Source organism: Oxyura jamaicensis, chromosome Z (genome assembly GCF_011077185.1).
Source record: "Oxyura jamaicensis isolate SHBP4307 breed ruddy duck chromosome Z, BPBGC_Ojam_1.0, whole genome shotgun sequence".
Lineage (NCBI taxonomy): Eukaryota > Metazoa > Chordata > Aves > Anseriformes > Anatidae > Oxyura > Oxyura jamaicensis.
Window position 1 is genome coordinate 40448288 of NC_048926.1, and position 20277 is coordinate 40468564.

Consider the following 20277-nt stretch of genomic DNA (forward strand, 5'->3'; position numbering starts at 1 on the left):
CCGGGCCGGGGCCGGGGCCGGGGCCGCCGGCACGATGGTGTTCGAGTCACTGGTCGTGGACGTCCTGAACCGCTTCCTCGGTGACTACGTGGTGAACCTGGACAGCTCCCAGCTGAAGCTGGGCATCTGGGGAGGTGCGGGCCGGCGCGGCGGTTGCGGCGGTTGCGGGGGCGGGGCGGCGGCGCGAGGCGGGGGGCTAACGGCCGCCAGGTGCACGCGCTGTCCCCGCAGGGTCCCGGCCGGCCCCGCCGTGGCGCTGCGGCCGTCGGGCGGCGTTGGGGCTCGGTCGCCGTGCCCTGGGCGCTGGCGGAAAGTTTGCCGCAGGCCGCCTCCGTGCGGGGCCGGGCTGGTCGCCTGGGCTTTTTCTTATTGTTATTGTTATTATTATTCTCTCAGGAGAAGCTAAAAACAAACGGGTTCTGGCGGCGAGGTGCCGCGGGGAGTGCCCAGCCCCGGCGCAGGCAGCAGCCGCTGTTTCCCACCGGTGCCGTAACGCGGAAGCCTGCGATAGGCGTCTGGTAACGCGGCGCAGCCCGCGATATCTGTCGCGTTCCGTTTTCCAACGCGACAGAGTCACGACAGCGGCTGCTGGCGGGGCGGCGTCCGGCCGTCCTGCTCGGTGGGCAGCACGGTGGGGTCCGGGGCGCACTGCCCCGCCGCGCCCTGCCGAGCGCCCCTGGTAACACGTGCACGGGAGAGCCGCAGCGCCCGTCTGCCTTGCTGTGTGCTTGGGGAGAGTAGGTACAAGGAGAGGAAGAGGCGTGCAATTAACGGGTGCGTCTGCGGTGACCGCCCCGACTCAGTTTTCAACGTGCGTGCCAGGCGTCTGCAGCTTCGGCAAAAGCAAACGGAGGTGAAGTTTTTGTGCGTGTGTGTTCATACGTCTGCAGGTATGAAGCATCCTCAAGGTATTCCGTGCCTAGAATTCTGTTCTGAGGTACTCATGTATGTGAATCAGATTTTGGATGCTCCTCCTGGACGATTTTTGCATCTTGGACGTTTTTGTTTCACTCTGCTGTTTTTGGAAATGGTGTCTTTATTTGATTGCATTTCTGTGTCAGTGTTTTGTCAGCTAGTCAAGACATTTATTTGTAGGATGTCTGTAAAGTTCAGGCTCTGTTGGAGTCTTAACACTGCAACAGCACATGTAACTGCTGGGGAGAAAGTAGTGGTTCTCAGTCTGTGGCATTAAGGCCAAATATAGCATACTTATTCAAGATCGTGTCTTATTTGAAAAATGTGTCAAACTGGTTCGTTGTGAACTTGTTTGGTTGTCTTAATTTTTTTCTTTCTATTCAGGGAAGGCAAGGAAAATATGTAATGTAAAATAGAGAATGTTCTATTTGGCTGCGTTTATACATTGCAGATAGGTAAAAACTTACTTTTCAGCTCTGCAGATTACTGCTGATTGCTCTTGGCAGCTTATGCTTCTATGAGGCAACTCTTACCAGCTTGTATGTGTCTTAACTTCCTCGTCTAAAGCAAAGCCAAAACCTAAATAGATGTCAAGTTTTGATATTCAGCTGTTAGATTTTGTGTATATGTGGAGCTCGGTTTCGGGATTTTTCTATGATTTCCTCTTTAAGTAATTTTAACATTTTAGAGGTTTTTGGATATATTTTTCTTTAAACTAAATTCCTTTCTCGTTAGTATGGTGCCTTTGCACTATATTCAAATTAGTTCTTCTCTATATAGTTTGTACACTTGTTTTATTAAAACTGATATGTAATGCTATGTTTTGCTCTGGGATGCCCGGAACTGCTATGTAACGTTGTTGAGAAATCAGCTGTAGAAGGTTATTTTTGCCTGGTCCCCTGCATGATGATGTTTCATGTATATACATTTTCATCTGTGTTTAACAGTGTGTTCATCTGTAATATTTTTTTAATTCCAAAGATCTTGGAGATCTTCGTTCTTCTACTAAAAGGCAGTAACCGTTAGTAGTGGTAGTAGACATTTTGTTAAATGGAGGCTGTCTCTGATTAATAGATCCTTATGTACACGGATCCTGATTTACTGATCAAGTCTACCGGTAATTTTATTACCTTCCTTATAACTGTAATTGTGAAACTGAATTCTCTCTCTCCACCTCCCCACCTTAAGAAAAAAAAAAACAACACTTTTTTTCTTCGTATTTTGTGTAAAGTTAAGGCATTTGCAAGTTTGTTTGCTCTGAAAGTGCTTCAGTTACAGCTAGGTGTTTGTCATGGTCCTGTGCTATGCCTTTTGGATGCTATGGCACCGCTTGGGTGCTGTGCATTAATGTATAACATTTTTAAAAGTGCGTATGTTGTCCACCTCTAATAGATTAAATACCCGAGGGAGTATATTTAGATGCTGTAGTGAAGAAGTTCTGTCATTGTGTATTTTATAGCTAGCCTGTTTACGTTGACTGGTTATCTTCTGTTGGCAGACTCTGAATATGTATATACAGTTCTCTCTCCTGTGAATTTGGCAGCTTTATTAATAACCGTGATAAACACACATAACATTGATTTCAATTCTGTATAAAGAGAGAAGTCAGGATGTCATATGACAGCCATTGAATTTCAATCTGTGGAATAAAGTTGCATGATGACATACTTTTGCGAACACACATGGACACAGTAAATATACATGTCTTAAAATGTTTTCTTCTGCTCACTGAAAAAGTCAGATTGAAGGATAAAAAACCCAACGGTCTCAATACTACAGATGGGATGCCTGGAAACAGGATCCTGGCTGGGAGAGTTTCAAGAACTTGGTGACCTGAAATATAAAAGGAAATTCAAAAAGGAGAGTGCAAGACAAACTATATAAAAGTTAAAAAATCAATTTGAGCATGCAAGGACTACACTGGAAAGATAAAGGCTCAGAAGAAAATATAACGGGAAAATAAATTGTTTTCCTTAAGACCTCCATTTGTATGAAGCAGAATAAAATGTTATTTAGTGTGCTTGGCAGCCATCAAGGAAAGTTATTGATCAGATGGGAAGGCCAGTGATTTTGTTACAGTCTTCACTTAAAAAGATAGTGTCACTGAGAATGCTGTATTGATGTCTAAGAACTTGCCTTAGAAAAACAGGTTAGATGACTAGTTAGATATCTTAAGACATTTTATGACTCGTAAAGTTATAGCTAATACCTGAAGAAATGATTGAAGCAATCTGAGATGTTGCTGGTTATCTTTGGGAAACAGTGAAGCATTGGTGAGATTTCCAGACACCATGGCAGACCAAGCAGTTGTTTCACCAAAGTCCATGAGACTATTATTTCTTTTGGCTGAGTCTAAGTAACTTCCTTTAGTGTCTTGATTAGACCCTTTGAACTGCACTTTAAGGTTCTCTGCTGACTTGGGCACACCTACTAATTAGCTAATGTCTCGAGTATATCTTACATAATTTGCTATTTGAATAGCTGGTGCCTCTTATTGTGGCAGCTGTATCAGTAGGCCGATACAGGCAGATACTTGACACAAGTTTATGAGCACACAAGAACTTCTTACCTACTTCTTCTGGTTACACCTATTAGTATGATAAATGACTAGTTCTTTTACATGCTGTGCCTTGTTTAAGTATAGCAGGTGCAGTCCTTGCCCTCACATACCAGTAAAGTCATTTGAACTGACTGAGGGATGAAGAGTATTTTCTAGTAGTTTCTGCTGCCTTTTGTGATCTGTCAATAGAGAATGTGTTATGGTGGACACTCAAACCCTTGAAAACTTCCAGCTTGTCTCCAGAAGGGATGATTAAATACTACTAATTAAAACACAAATACCAGTGGGAAATGACTGGCAAGGCAGCCATTTGTAGAAAGTGATCGAAGTCGGGGGGGGGCCATTACAAGGTCAGCTTGTCTCAGTAGTGTGATGTTGTTGCTAAAAAAAAAAAAAAAAATAGAAATTCTGTTAAAATACGAGCAGAAGTGTTTGATGCTGATCAGAGACCAGCTGAAGTACTTTAAGTTGCTGATATCTATCATCTTTAATATCTCTTTCCCTCATCTTTCGCATCATAAGAAGATCTTACCCCCACCCATTTTTATTTACAAGGACACCACAGTTGTAATGGATCCATAGGTTAAATGAGCAGGATTTTTATGAGGATTAATTTCCTTCTCTGCCTGTAGCTTTTGCTGACATCCATAACAAAATTTCAGTTAGGCCTCTTTAGTGAGACAGTTTACTAAATGTTATCTTATTTTCTTTGTGAGACACCTAAGTCCTTGGTAGTGGCTGTTGGCTCATATACTCAAAATATAAATATGAGTGTCTGGAATTAGAGCTATAAACCTATATATTCAAGAATTATTATAAATGTTAGATTTCATTGAATTACTTGCAATGTCCAGAGATAAGTGGAGTTAGGAATTTGGTTCCTTTATAGGCCTAGTAAATCCTAGACTCTGCTATGTGTAATTACAAAGGTTTTGACTTTTGTTATTGTTTTGGCTGTAAGTCTGCAGGTTTAACCATAGATACTTATAAAAATCCAACTACTTGCATATACATTTTTAAGGGTTGTTTAGTTGGGCAATTTTAACACATCTTCTTACCTGCATGCATTAATGTCTTCAATACAAAGAAACATCCAACTGCCCCCAAGGAGGGGGGGAGGAAGAACAAAACAAAAACAAATCTTTATGTATTTTGAAGTGTTTGCAATTAAAATCCAAAACAGTAAAATTGAGTAACTGTTATGTCCCAACACCAGACCTTTAGTTCCTTATTTCAATGCTTATATTTTTGAGCGTGGCTTAATTTTTTTTTTTTTTTTGTAGTAGTAGAACAGTCCCCATATGTTGCACTTACAAATCCATTGCAAGGGAAACACTTGCATGTGATAGAGACTAAATTTTGGCAAAAAAGGGGAATACAGACATGGTCAGTTACAGTATCTGTAATCACGAGTGTTAAAATGGGGTGCCGGCTGAGGTCTCCTACCTTTGCAAACAGTTCAGGTTTACTCGCAAGAATATTTACTCAGTCTCTTCCTTGCACTGACTGCCAAGTATAGAAAAAATAAATGTCGTGTAAAGGCACAAAGCACAGTACTTCAGTATCCTTCTGTGTGCCTTGATGGTCTATTCAGAGTGGTCAGACTCTCAATCAAGGTTTTTGTAAGTAGGTTGTGATATTTTAGTAAATGTTCAGTAAATTGATATTAAAATTGAGATGATCGCAGCTTCACTAATTTATGTATCTTCTAATGATTTCAACTAAAACTTTTAAACATACACACTTTAAAATCATGAATGTAGGAAAAATGGTGAAAATATTTTTACCCTGCTTCCCTATTTGAACTCTATATAGAATTATCAAAAGCTTCGTTTTTGAAGCAGTACAGAAAAACATCATGTTTTCTCTCTGTCAGTATGGTGTGCTCAGGTAAAATAAGCAATAGCTATCCATAACAAAATATTTTTTGTAAGTGCATGGGATAATAATCCTTGCTCACTTTGCAATGATTTTTTTTTTGAAGCATTAGGGCTGTCACATTACAGCCTAAGGAACTGTGCTTCAGCTGAAATGCATTATGTGCCAAACCCTTGATAATAAATGCAACATAATGTTTACTTAGCCCACAGTGAAAGTGAAAGAAACTAAATCAAATTAAATTACTTCATATGTTATGTAGTCTTAGAGTTTTCTGATGAACATCTCAGCTGACATGTAAAAATACAAGCTGTGGTAGCTTGATTACCAGTCTGAAAGTTTATGCTGAATATCTCTTGAATTACTCATGATGTATACAACTAATGTTGTCTTCTTGGAGAAGGTGAATTATTATTATTATTATTTATTTATTTATTTATTTCCCCCCTCTCATATAATGGAACTTTGGTTGAGTGTTAAAATGTTCTCTTTAGGGGAAGCTTTGTCGGGGGATAATTTTAGTATAGAACTAACCCCAGCAGTAAATAAAAAGCACTGCCTTGTTGTTTCCTATAGACCAGATATAGTTACTAGTATAGTTACAGACTACCACAGGGAATGTCTTTTTTTTTTTTTTTTTCCTCTCCATTTTCTAGTGCTTCTGCCAATTTGTTTGTATTATAAGGTTTAAAAGTGCAGCACCCAGCTCAAAAACAACCTTTTGTGTAGAGTATTTCTTTTGATAACCTGTTAGCAGCACAGAGCAAATGTGCAGCAGTTCAGGAACTAGAACCAACTCTTGCAATAAATGCCCTTTTGAGATTAGAGTCCTGTTTCCCAAAATTGATGCTACTTTGAACAGCAGTCCAAAGCAGTCATCACTGTGTAACTGCAAGAATACTTCTTGTAGTTGGAGGTCCTGATAGGTTTGGCCATTTCTATCTTGCATCTCCAAAAGGAAAATATTATTGAGTCAATGAAATCATATTTGTAATCTTAAATCATCATACTCCTTTGCAGGTTTGTAATCCAATTCTGGTTTCCTGAATCTCATTTATGCCTCTGTTCATCTGTATCAGGTGTCTGTTCCATATGTGTACGTTAACACTATACAACTAATTAAAAAGTAGCAATTGCATGAATTTCCTGGACACTTAAAATGTTCATTTGTGATGGCAAGCATCTGATGCTGAGTATATTGTAAAAACAAATATTGCAATTACAATGTTCTGTGTTCATAGGATACTGAAGTTACTATTGTCTTACGTCTAAAAACTAGATGTACTGAAGTGCTTCCTGTGAACTTCATAAGCTTGCAAATGCAATTTGCAAAACTAAGATCTTTGTGGGGAAAAAAAAAAAATCCATGTAAAGCTAAAGCTGTAGTGTGGCTTATATTCCTTTCACAAGCGTAGGAAGCAGGAGGTTGAGGAAACAGAAGCAAACTTTTAGTTTTGAGTGGGTCCTTATAAAATGCGACAGTCATTTCCTACAATTTTATTTTGAGGAATTGCAGGTTCTTTTCCATGGACATGCAAATTCAATGCGAAAATCTCAGAGAAAGACTGTTTTGTAGCAGGTATGATCAGTGTATTCTTAATCATCTTTTGTGGATACTTGAGGTGTGAACTGGGGGTACCTTCCACAGGTGTTAAGGCTTGTTTAGTGTGTACCACTACTACTTTGCTTTTTGAAGTTTTACCTATTGGCTTCTTTGCTTTTAGGAGCTGTAGCACTGAAGAATCTTGAAATAAAAGAAAATGCACTGGTAAGTCAATGAAAGCAAAAATAAAACTGCTGCAAAAAATATTCTAGGACATCTTTGGGGCTGTTTTTTTTTGTTCTTATTTTAGAATATGCAGACTTTAAATGAAAACTTACAGGTTCTGTTTGCTTTGCACTAGGGTGTGGGTTGTCTAATAAATTTGAGATTAAATTTAAAGATGAGGGTATACATTGGCTTCATATAATACGTTATACCAAAAGAAAACTCAACAATTTCATGAACTATTGTGTTTAGGTCGAAAAGAGTGCTGAAGAACTTTTTTTTCCCTATAGCTTATGGATGTAGGAGATTGCTTTTAGGAATGTATTCCGTGTAGCATGGCTGAACAGTCTAAATCAGTAATGACTTTCATATTCTCTTATATTCAGTCTTTTTTTCAGTGATTGAGGGGTATGTTTGTTGTTAAGGTTATTTCTGTCTTCTCTTATTAGTGAACATTTCACAAGTTCTTGAAATAAGTTTGTGTTCTAAAACACTTCCTTTTAGAGTCAGCTCGATGTGCCATTTAAAGTTAAAGCTGGACATATTGGTAAGTTACATTTTGTAATATACACATGCAGGAGTTACTAAATATACTGCTCTTCCTTGCAAGTAGCTTTGGACATCCTAAGCAAGTAATTTTCTTAATTGGCTTGATTTGCATGCTATGTACATCCTGATTTTTTTTTTCCTGAAAAAACTTTGATTGAAGAAGTTTCTTCCTTGAGCAGAGATCTTTTAGTTAAGACATTGGATTATTGTCTAGTATTGTCAATATTAATGAAAAAAGAACCCAAAATAGCAAAGATGAGCAATTGAGTAGTACTGAATACCATCTTTTTTTTTTTTAAAGCAAGATTCCACAACTGATTTTGCCACCCTCTTTTTTTTTTTTTGCCTTTGTGGAAGGTTTACTCATTGCAAGCTGACTCTTGTAAAAGGTAATGGTTTCTTAGAGTGAGCTAAATCTAAAGCCAATATGTTTCCTTCAAATCTGCTCAGGAAGTAAATTTTTCTTGTGACTGACTTCGTAGTTTACTAAAATTGGCACTTGTATGAAGAATGTGAGACACTGTAATGTCAGGATCCCCATGCTCACAGACATGTACACTCTATTTTAAGACTCTCTTTCACAGGAAAAGAAAGAAAGAAAAATGTTTTAAAAATTCTGCTTTTGGCAGTGTTAAGCTGACTGATTATGTATGAGCTACCCATGCTTTTTTTTGTTTATGCGAGTGCTGCAGTGGTTTTGGAAGAAGGAGATGTTATTAGGAAGACTGAATATAATTTAAAGGGGTGGGGAGAGGAACAGCAACTAGTTCTGTTGATGGAGTAAATTTGCTGAATTTTCATTTGTATGCAGTGTAAAACAGACAACCCAAAGGACACCTGCTTCAGATGCACTTTTTTTTCCTTTTTGATATAATAATTTTTTAGAGCTTTTGTGGTTCGTGTCAGTTACCTTTCTAAAAATCTTTCTCCTAGTCATGTCTTTAACTGTATAGCTGAACTGTTTTTCTTCGTGTTTCTAGGTCAACTTAACCTACAGATTCCATGGCAAAACCTTTATACTCAACCTGTTGAGGCAGTTCTTGATGGAGTTTATTTGCTTATTGTGCCCACAGCCAGTAAGTTAATACAGTGACAATAGTGAATGTGAATGGATGGGATTTCAAAAGTCTCTGTAATTGGTTGGTTTTGAGTTTATTTCTAGTAGACACTAATGAAATTCACTTAAGTAATGGCAGTGGGATGTCCTTCACCAATTTAGATTTAGTCAGTTATTTTTTCCTTGTTATATAAGTGTTAACAAGATGCGTAAATAATTGTTTTTGAACCAGCATTTTTCAAAAATGTGCCAAGTTTTTCATATTTTTTACATTTTTTACATTGTGTATGTAGGCATAAAATACGATGCTGAAAAAGAAGCCAGACAGCTTTTGGAAGCAAGGCAAAGGGAATTGCAAAGGATAGAGGAAGCAAAGCAGAAAATAGCTGACCAAGGTAAGAGTAGGAAAAGATAATGAAAGTGATGCTATTTTTCTAAATCCAGAAAGATGTTGTATTTATCATTTAGTGTCCTAGATTCATGCTTTCCTCCTGATACTTAAAGTAACCTATTAGTTACAGATTTTTATTTACATGTAGAAAGTTTGCAAAGTGTCCTAACTGTTATTTAAGTTAGCTGTTAGTTATTGAACATTTTGTGTGAAATAGTGTTCATGTTTGGAAGTCAGATGCTGTCTTGCATGGAATTTTAATTCTATTGTGTGTAGGTGCCATCAGCATTGTAGCATGTGCATCCTGAAAATGAAAGTTTCAAAAATAGATGTGATGTGATGTAAATAAAGCTTTTGAAATATTGTTTCTCTACTTGTAGCATAAGTTGCTTATTTCTATCCTTTTCTTTTGTAAAAAAAAGTGAAAGCTTATTTTCCCCTATTAGCAGTAGAATTCTATTACTCTTTTTAAGGATTTTTTGTAATTTGTATTTTGATGGATGTTAAATCTTATCATCTTAAATTGAACTTTTGGTACTTGTATAGAATATGTCTTGACCACTTTGAGTATCAGTAACCATCTCATACTTCTGAATAACTTGTGTCAGATAATAGGCTGAAACCTTACAGTCTGATATAAATGTTATAGATTATACTGAAAGAGAATATTTTTATGAAGTTAGAGTACTTTGTAATAGAAAATTTAAGTATCTGTCAAATTAACTTTATGACGTTTTTTTCTTCTAGTTTAGTTCAAAATTACTTTAATGCAAACGGAATATTTAATTCTTTTCCTTAAACTTAGATAAAGTAAAAGAAGAGAAACAAGACACTTTTGTAGAAAAACTAGTCACTCAGGTCATCAAAAATCTTCAGGTGAAAATTTCCAACATCCATGTTCGTTATGAAGATGATGTAAGTAATTTTCTTATCTTAAGGTAAAGCATGTGTACTGTAACGTTAAATTAGGAACCTGTGTTTTTTCCCCCATGTTACTTTTTATGGTGAGAGAATTGTAGTAAAGTTTTGAAATTTCATTGTCTTCCACAAAAAAATGAAAACTAATAAAAAGGTATAATAAACATTGTTGGAATGAAGATGATATAGTTGTCACGTCCTTCATATATATATGTATTATGGGCTGTTTATTTTCATATTTAAATTTAGAGCATATGATAACATTTTAAATATATTTTCTTCTCTTTATTAGATCACAAATCGAAATAATCCCTTGTCATTTGGGATTTCACTTCAGAATCTAAGCTTGCAGGTAATTTTATTTTTCATCTAAAAAGCATGCTGATGTAGACTGAAAGGTAAAGTTTGATTTTTTTCTGTCTGGTAACATACTGTTCTAATGAAAAAATACCCACAATCATGAGCCATGCATAATGGTAACTACTCTAGTTTATTAAATCCAGAATAAATATTGATAGGGTTGCCATTAAAGATAAAAAGCTTAGTGATAAAACAGACCTTTGGGAAGAAATTTTTATTCTTCTGCCTGCTGCACTTTGTGGTTGCCAAGCATCAGACTGCTGGATTTGTGCTGTTCATAATCTGTGAATATTTTGTTGAAAATGCTATGAGGCTGAAGAAGGAAGCTACTACTCTATCTTAGGAAGATTAAAAAAAAAAAAAAAAAAAAAAAGTGGGTGGCATGTTGTTTCAAACTGGAGTTCTGTTCTTTGATCTGCATGCTTCAGTTTATGGAGCAAATATTAGTTATTTTAGACTATATTCATTTATTTTGGAAGAACACCTAGTAGAAGCAGCCTGCTACTTTGCTCTGATTCAGTAGCTTTTCTGTAATTCTATAAAAACTGTATTTAAGTATTACTTTCTTGAGTGCAGTAATTGTCTTATGAATTCTTGTTCGTAGCCTGTTTAAGACATAGTGAAAGCTTTTTTTCCAGCTTTTTTCCCCCAAACAATTTTGCATGATGAACAAAAACTTGGGTATTCTTAATACATCGCTATTGAAGTACTTGTCACACTTGTCTTGAAAATGTACAGTAGGTTGTACAGGTTGCTGTTGAGCTTCAACTAAGCTGCTACTTCCAGAATTACAAAAGAAGTAAAGTCCCTTTTTATCTCTTTTGAAAGACCTTACCTATAAATAATATAAATATAATAAATATAAATAAAAATATTTTGCAATACTGGAATCTTTTGGTTCTTGTGTGCAGCCTGCCAGTCATTGCATGCATACATATGTTTTTTTGAGGTGAAGTAGCCTGATGAAGCTTATACTTAAGAAAATAATGGTTTGATAATCTGAATTCAGAAGATGGTTCCCCATTAATTTCAGTTGATTTTAATTGTGCTGATAATTCTGCCTGTTCTGCTTGTTTCAGTGATGATAAAATGTTGGTGTATTATAGATAGAATATAGATTTCATTAATTCTCATTTCAGACCTCAGATAAGAATTGGAATCCATGTTTACATGATGAAACTGCCAAGTTGTTCTACAAGGTACAGTATAAACTGTATGCTAGAGAAACAACTATTGCAATACAAGCTAGCAATGAGTTTCAATTCTTTTTATAATAAGAAGATGTAACTATAGCCTTTAAAATAAAAAGATGTGCAGTCTTCAAGGAACATTCTAAATGTTTTTATTCATCCAGACTGAAAAATTCAATTTTAATGTAAAAATTTTAGATGTATTAATACATATGATCTGCTGTTTTTCAGCTTGTACGACTGGATAACCTTTTTGCTTACTGGAATGTGAAATCGGAGATGTTCTATCATGGTGGTTATGATGAATCATTGGTAAGTAAAGGTTTCTACTATTCTAGTTCAGACGGTGAAGCACTGACTGCTTCACATTCAGTTCTGCTTCCATTTATGTCGATGTCCTGGGGAAATGCTTTGTTAGTAATGATTTATTAGGAAAAACAGTAAATGTTGAAGTTATGTGATTGAACACTCACCTGAGAAGAAAGAAAAGTCCTTAGCTATTACAAAACTATATACGATAGATGGTCACTTTACAATTCAGTGATTTTGGTAGCTAAAACAGTAGACCTCTAACAAATTTTATTGTGTTTAAAAGTAGATGACTGTTTTGAATTGTACTGTGTTTGAGAGGGATTATCTGAAACCCATACTAAACCATTAACCTTTTGTATTTTAAAAGTTTGCCATGAAATGAAATTAAACTCTTTTTAAACTCCACTGTATATTTAGGTTAACTTGAAACAGGGAGTTGCCTGCCACAATGTGATTCCAGAGGGTTATGATTTTGGTAAGTGTTATTTTTTTATTTGGAGCTGTAATATACAGGTACATCTTAGTTTTAATTTTTAATACCTCTCAGGGATTGATGCTTTGTCTATTATTCAAAAATCGTAGTAAGGAGCGTATTGTGAGTGCATTATTTCATAGGATTAACTGTCTCTCTAACACTGAATACAGTACTGTGTATGTATCCTTAAAAAGCCTTTGATTAAAGTTTTGAATCATGTATCTTTCAAATGTGGCATCATAAATTCTCATTGTTCACATCCATTGATTTTTTTTTTTTTAATTCTAAGAAGTTTATTAATAATCTATGTATCAAAGAAGTTATGTGAATCAGGGTGGTTTGAAAAATAGATTCACAGTCTTTGGGTCACCCACCTTAAGGGCAGTGTATCAATTTTAGAGGTGGAAACAGTAGCCAAAAAACTCTGATGCATCAACTTTTTTTTAATGTAACATAGCACTGCCCTGTTGCAAGTTCTAGTGCTTTGAGTGTTGCTTACACTAGTTAAATCTCATTGGCTCCACTCAAACATGGTAATTGTTTACTTATCATTGCACAGAAGAATACATGGGCTTTATTTTTCATATGCTTATTTAGTAAGTGTTTACAAGGCAGAATGGCTTTTGAAGAGCCTGCTGTGAAGCAAGTTTGTAGTTCACCATACACAAGGTTAAAAAGCATTAGTTTTTATTGTTTTTCATTACTGCCTTTGCCTGAAGAAGGAAGCCATTTATGTTTGTCACTGTTCAACTGCCAGAGTACTATTTAGTAGTATGTTCCTATTTCTAATCTGTCTCTTTCATAGCTTTGACTCTCTTTACAGGTAGATAATTGTAAACATCATCTGTTGTCCAAGTCCTTACACAGAAGTTCAAAAAGATTGAATGTAAAATTCCAAGATTCGGGATTTAAGCTCTTAAAATTTAGCAGTGCCATCAGACAGACAGATATTTTAAGAATTATGTCCTGCCAGTATTCTGTGGTAAATAAAAATTATGTCTGTTGGAGAGCTGTCAGCTCTCGAGAGACACTGATAGGAATGTATAAAGACTGTTTTTGTTGCTGGGACTCTAAACACATGTATAATACTAAGACACAAGAAGGATGAAAAATGAAATGTAAGAAGCTAAATATAGGGAGAAAATGAATAGAAATGCTACCACATAAACTTCACAAAGAATAATGAGCTTAAAATAAAATGAAGTTAGGTAGGTGTAAACATTGCTTCATCTTGGAAGGATGCCTGTTTTCCGCATGTATGAACCTGACAGTGAATTTAGTGTATTTGTTATGTAGATGATGTATCAATATTTTTGTTAAAGTAAAAGGAATTCTATTTGATAAAAATACAGTTTACATGAATTCAATCAATATACTAATTCTTATTGTTTGATTGCTTTCCTGAAACGGATGGAAAAATTGAATCAGATATGGTGTCTGAAGGTTATATTGAGTGTCTGCTATTGCCAAATTGAAGAACAGCATTTCTGTTCTGAGTCTTTTTCACGTGACCTGCTTAATTTTACTTAGAATCCATATTGATTTTTTTCTATGGTTACTTAGGCTTTTATTTTGGAAAGGTGGAACATTTGGTACCCACTAGTGTGAGCATAACTTACCAAAAGCCTAAAGTATCAATACCATTAATAATAATAAAAAAGTTTGTTTTCATTTTCTCTTTTAATGTGTTACATTTTAGGCAAGTCTGCATTAATGTATAGTCTTGAAACATGGAATCAAAATTTCCTAATACAAAGGAATTACAACTTGGGAAATTATACAAGCTTAGATTGCTTGAGCAATTGCCTTTTCTTTTTTGGAAATGAGTTTGCTCAAGTAAAATAAAAGGCACAACCATTAGGGAATAAGATTTGTAGTGAAATAAATGCTATTTCGAAGAGCATTTTGTGCTATAAATAGCCTATATAATAGGATTTATTTTTTTTGCAAATATAAATTGTTAATTGAAACATCTGCCATGTTTTACTGCATACAGTAAATTTTGTGGAAATGTTCCACTAGCCATAACACTAGAACAAAATTGGAAATCTGAGCAAAGATTATTTTAGGCTGATAAGTATCATTTATTGCAGTCCTAAATAATTTCTTTGCCCTTTTGTAAAATCAACTTCTGTTTTTCAGTATTCCGTCCAATTTCAGCTAAAGCCAAACTCCTTATGAATCCTCGATCTGATGTTGATTTCTCATCTCCGAAAATGGATTTAGATGTAAAGTTAGAGGACATAGCTGTTGAATTCAATAAACCACAGGTATAAATTATTTTTTGAAATTATATGTAGTAGTAAAAAGGCTTGTTTGCAAACATAATAGGAAAAAGTCTGAAATGTTATGATAAGTGCACAAAATTGATTCTCGTAGTGTTACCTTACTTTGTAAATTACGTTGTCTTTAAATAAATAAATGGTTTATGTTGTTATTCTCAGAAAAACAATAACACTCAGGTTTGATTATTTTTTTTTCCTAGTATTTCAGTGTTATGGAGCTTCTTGAGTCTGTTGATATGATGACTCGAAATCTGCCGTATAGGAAGTACAGACCTGATGTTCCATTGCACAACAATGCCAAGATGTGGTAGGCCTCCTCTGACTTTGAAAACAATTTGTCAGTTGTTCATTTGAAATAGCTGTCCAAGGGTTATTTCTTAGTTTCAGGAGGAATTGACTTCTAAAGTCCTTAACTAAATCATCTGTTTTGGTTAAAATTTTATATAAGAGGGACATATTATACAAGAATAATAAATCTAAAAAAAAATCCTACTGCTGAGGTCCTCCAACCAAAGATAAGGAAACAATATTTGAAAATGTGTATCTACTGTCTTAAAAGACTGTTACCAGAAAATTAAATCTGATATTTTAACATCCAAATTCTGTTTTGGTGAAGGAGATAATATGGCTATGCGGATCACAAAGAATTTTCTTTTTAGAAGTAGTCTTATGAAATTGTTTTGATATTGTGTGTGTGTGCATGCATGTATGTATATATATTGTTGGGCACTTTTTCTACAAGATTACTTACCAAGTCTAGAGAATAGCATCCTGTCAACTTTGGGTGGAAAAAAATTAAATTTCTTAAGTTCTTTTGTTGAACACAAGTGTGGTATTAAACAAGGGATATGACTATTTCACAACTTGAAGTTGTATTAAGCGAAAGTCTGCATAGCTCTAGGTGTCTTTTCAGTGTGCCAACAGAAATGTAAACTGTACTTCATCTGACTGTGCTTTTAGGTGGAAGTATGTTATTTACGGCATCCTTGAAGTAAATGTTCAGCCTAAACTCCAAATGTGGTCATGGGAACATATTCGGCACCATAGAAAACAAGTGAAGAACTATAAGGAGATGTATAAAACGAAGATAACATCAAAAAAGCCTAATGAAGAAATCTTAAAATTTTTGGAGGTGAGCCATTTTACATTAAGGGCTTAAATGTTGCTCATCTGAGTATTTTCTTAATGTCTACATTTTCATTAGTCAGTACTAATTGACAATAAAATTTTACAGTGGCTTGATTTGCAACTTCAGGAGTACCTTTCTCTGTGAACAATATTAGTAAACACTAGTTATTTTTTTTAATTAATAATTACAGTGAAAAAAAACATACATGGATGTGCTTTTCTTTTCTAGATTTATTTAAAGTTTTGAACTTGAGCACATTACTTGGGCTGCATTGAAAGAGTCATTACTGCTATTTTCTGTGAGATTGTGAGGCATGAATTCTAACAAAATGCAATTGTCAAAAAATAATTCCTTGTTTCTTTTCTAGGAATTTGAAAAGACCTTGGATATTTTTAACATCACTCTAGCAAGGCAACAAGCAGAAGTTGAGGTAAAATTTCATCATTTAAGTGAGTGCAAGAACATCCACAACATGAGCTTGTGGATGTTTTAAGCAAATGCGTTTTAGTTTTAATGTTTCAATTATGCAGTCTTCTTATTTTCCTTTTGTTTTATATTTGTTATTATAATGCATAGTTAGTGTCAGCCTACAATTAAGCGAAAGTTAAATAGCTTCATATACTACTTATTTAGACTAATGGATTTGGAGGTGAATTTCTTCCCCTTTTTGGCAAGAAAGATTTACTGCAAAAATTCAGTTGAAGGATGATAGAGTAAGTCAAGTTGGCAGCAATTATTTCCATAGCTTGACAGTTTTCAGGCCTTTGTTTTTTTCCCAATCAGCCTATAGAATTCACTAATTCATTCCTCTCCTTCCTAATGCCCTGTTAAAGTCGTCTGAACATCTCTTTATACAGTATGTTCACATTTTGTTACTATTTACCGATGTTACTCCAAACATAGGTAATACAGAATAAATTTAAATAGATAATCACAATAAAGCAAGATGATGTGGTTTTAGAAGTAGTTACACCTAATTTGTTAGCATTGCTTTTCCTATTACAGTATGTATACTCCTTAGTTCATAATGTCTGAGCATTATCCTAAGAGAATATGAAATTTAGAATCTAAGATGATGATAGTAAAACTTCATGAATTGCAATAATTTATTATAAAAATGCCTGAAAGAGACACTTGAAATTGTTCTTTTGTGGAGTATATTAATTAACATATGAATGCAGTTGCATAGTGATAGATACGGTATTTCTAAAAACTCTCATCAGAGATCTATAAAGTGACTTTTCCTTCTAGTTGTCTGTACCTAAATCCAGATGTAGATGCTTGTGTAGTCACTTTTCAGCCTTCCTCAGAACAGGAAGACATGTTCACGTTCCTCCTCTTAAGTTGTTTGGGTGAATTTGAGTTCATTTTCGTTAGGAGGTTTGTTTGTTTGTTTGGATTAATTCTCATTTAATTTTGGCTTGTTTTCTTGTACCATGTAGTTTCTTTTGGTTTTATCTCTTCCCTCCTACTTCTGGTGAGGTGAGGGAGGTCTCAAAGAATTTACAGTCTCTTCCCTGTTTCTTTCCTGCTGACTTAATTTTATCCTTTTCTCCAATGTGACCTTGCTGCTTACAAAAGGTTATGTTGGACTGCATTCCTGTGATGATCATGTTCCAGTCATGAGTTTTAAGATAGGTTCTGTCATGCTTTGAAGATGGCTGCAAGCAAACGAGTTTTATTTCTTTGGGCCTTAAGCCCTGTATGTGAATAGTGCTAGGGAAGCTTTAGAGGTTTAACAGCATTTTTTTTTTTTTTTAACATTTTGTTCATTTATTTCCTTGGGTCATTTGGTCTCTGACAACTGCATGAAAACTTGGTATCCTTTCTAAAAGAACACTGGATGATTTTGTGCAAAGTTTTTGAGGTCTTGTGTTCATTAGCTGATGTTCTGCATCATTAGTCTTAGGTAAATCAATAGTACCAGTTCTGAAGCCTTTAAGTTTTTATAGTGAGGCCTACCTTCAACTGCCCTTCAGTGGATAAATGTAGCAAAACCCTACAATATCTGGTTCATTGCTAGCTGTTTTCCATAGTTGTCATATGTGTCAGAGACATCTTTTTAAACAGTGAGAAGGAATCCCTATCTCACTGACTTTAGGTTTCACATTCACTAGAACAGCTGTAAAGTTAAAGCTTATCTCTAAGAGTTTGTCTTCTGTGATTATATTAGTCACAAAAATACTTGGATTGTATGGTCTGCTATGGTTTGAGAGCTAATCTGTCTCTTAGATTGCTTGATGTGCATTTGCCAACCCTTATGCCAACCTGTGGTCAATTTGTGATGTAGATTGTACTTTGTCTGAGGACCCAGTATTAAAGTCATCACTGACATCAGGCAAGATATCTCCTAGCCGTTGAAATAATCAAACTGGGAGAAGGGAGGGGATTTGTACTGTTGTAGTTATATGTATCAGACCCAGAAATGTGTTCTTATATTCTTCAGAGTAAATATTTTATAACTGAAGTAATATTATTTTGTTTGCTTTTCCATGCTGTTTTGGCCATCTACTTTCAAATGAAAAATGTAGGGATCATTTAAAATTTGGCCTGTGCTAATTATATAGTAGCTCACATATGTTTTTAATTATTCTTGTTAAGGGCACTGTTTTAATGCAGAGAACCACATAAAGTTGGAGTGTTTGGGTTTTGTGTGTGTTTGTGTGTGGGGGGGAGCTAGAGAGAAAATCTGTGTAAGAAACATTTATTGTCTTAAAATCAATTAACTTTTGTTCACTCTTTTTGTTGAGAAGGGTGATTGATTTTATCCGAGTGAGAAGACAAGCATGAAGAAAATTACTTGCATGTGTTTGATAATTACAGGCAACTAAAGCTGGATTAAAAATATACAGACCAGGAGTAAAACAAGAAGATGAAAATTCTGGTGGCTGGTTTAGTTGGATATGGGGCTGGTCAGGTGAAAAAAAAGAGGAACAGAAACAAGAAGTAAAGGGTTCAAGTATGTCATCTATTGTTATTTTTTCTGTTATTGAAAACTACTTATTAGAATAATAGGTCCTTAAAAACAACTTCAGACAACTTCACTTGGGCTACTAGTTGTTTGGCATTTGCATTTTCTCTTATTTTTTTTTTTTTTTTGCTGATGAAGTTGTTGCTTACTTATTACAGTGATATCTTGTACTTCCTTCCATAGCTGTTTCTGAACTGTCTTTGATCCATACTTTCTCCTTTCCCAGTTTTAGCAATTGTCTGCATAGAGTACTGGGGGGGAGGGGGAGGGTTGAAGTGCTAAAAACCAGTAACAGTTAATGGAATGTAAGCAATTTTATTTCCATTATTTTTCTAATTTGGCTAATTCATGCTGTGTATTCCAGTATGTTTCACTTAAGTACAGAGTATCTAATAAATGTTCTGGAACACATAAGTCAAGCCAAGAACGGTGTTTGCTTTATTAGCAAGGTAGGAAATGAAATAGTTCAAAATACATGCGTAACTGCGTTTTAAAGCACAATTTAAGAGACTTAAGACTTTGCTTTAAATGTAATTTTTTTGCTTTCCTGGTTCAGGGCATTGTTGGCAGTATCTATCATAAGCTACAGAGCTAGCTACCAAATACTTGAAAATATATAACAATATTTGCGTTTTTCAGATTCCTAGATTGTGTTTAACCTATTGCATGTCGCAGGTCTTGAAGAGCTGATGACACTTGAAGAGAAAGCTAAACTTTATGCAGCAATTGGATACAGTGAAACAGCTGTGGATCCAACACTTCCAAAATCAGTAAGATATAATGTTAAACAGTTACTAATTTTATACTACAAGCCAAAATCTAAGGGTGATAGGGTATCGCTTTTAAAATTACTTGAAACTCTGTTTCTATATTTGAGTAATGTTGTGACACTTTTAAATTAAGTTACTGCCTCCTGCCTTTGAACGGAACATACTTAGGTGTAGTTTCATAAGAGTGGTTATAGAGCTTACTTTCAATATTCTGGAAAAGCTCAGAATGAAATCTTGCCCAATTAAGTTAGAATAAAATCATATAAGTATTATATTGTTGTTTAAAGTATGAAATATTTCACATATCCTCTTACAATAGCCAGAAACTCTTAAGGAAAGTAAATTAACTGCTTTGCTAGACTCTTAAACATAAATGATAAAAGGTGGAGTGGGTGAGTAGATGAGGAAAGAGGTGATTGGACTAGCTGAGTAGGTAAGGAAAGAGATGATTGAAGACTAATGGGAAAGAAGAACATCTTTGAACCATTCAGAAATAGCCTGATAAGTCATCTTTAGGTGAGATACCATGCCCAGTACACCAGACTGCCTTCCATCTCTGTCAAACACCCTTTTACTCAAAATTTGATATAGAGACCTCTGTATCAAATACATACGTTTGCAAGCATAGTCTACCCGTGCTCTAACTCTGCCTCTTCATAGTAACTATTTGGGAATTACTTGTGTACTATCTAGGGTTAAAGCTACTTGTAGTACTACAAAAATTTTCACCACTTCATAAGCTTTGTTCA

General features: G+C 35.3%; 1 protein-coding gene across 1 annotated transcript in view; it reads left to right on the top strand.

Moving 5' to 3' along the window:
* The first annotated feature begins 6 nt into the window (after positions 1 to 6).
* VPS13A (vacuolar protein sorting 13 homolog A) overlaps positions 7 to 20277 on the top strand; it is a 135732-nt gene continuing 115461 nt past the window's right edge. Inside the window, exons 1-16 of the mRNA XM_035309915.1 lie at positions 7 to 134; positions 7078 to 7121; positions 7626 to 7668; positions 8651 to 8746; positions 9021 to 9122; positions 9924 to 10033; positions 10329 to 10388; positions 11536 to 11595; positions 11818 to 11898; positions 12316 to 12373; positions 14516 to 14643; positions 14859 to 14965; positions 15619 to 15790; positions 16155 to 16217; positions 18611 to 18746; positions 19434 to 19528. Of these exons, the coding sequence (XP_035165806.1) occupies positions 35 to 134; positions 7078 to 7121; positions 7626 to 7668; positions 8651 to 8746; positions 9021 to 9122; positions 9924 to 10033; positions 10329 to 10388; positions 11536 to 11595; positions 11818 to 11898; positions 12316 to 12373; positions 14516 to 14643; positions 14859 to 14965; positions 15619 to 15790; positions 16155 to 16217; positions 18611 to 18746; positions 19434 to 19528 (1455 nt within the window). The 5' untranslated portion in view covers positions 7 to 34. The remainder of the gene's footprint in view (positions 135 to 7077; positions 7122 to 7625; positions 7669 to 8650; positions 8747 to 9020; positions 9123 to 9923; positions 10034 to 10328; positions 10389 to 11535; positions 11596 to 11817; positions 11899 to 12315; positions 12374 to 14515; positions 14644 to 14858; positions 14966 to 15618; positions 15791 to 16154; positions 16218 to 18610; positions 18747 to 19433; positions 19529 to 20277) is intronic.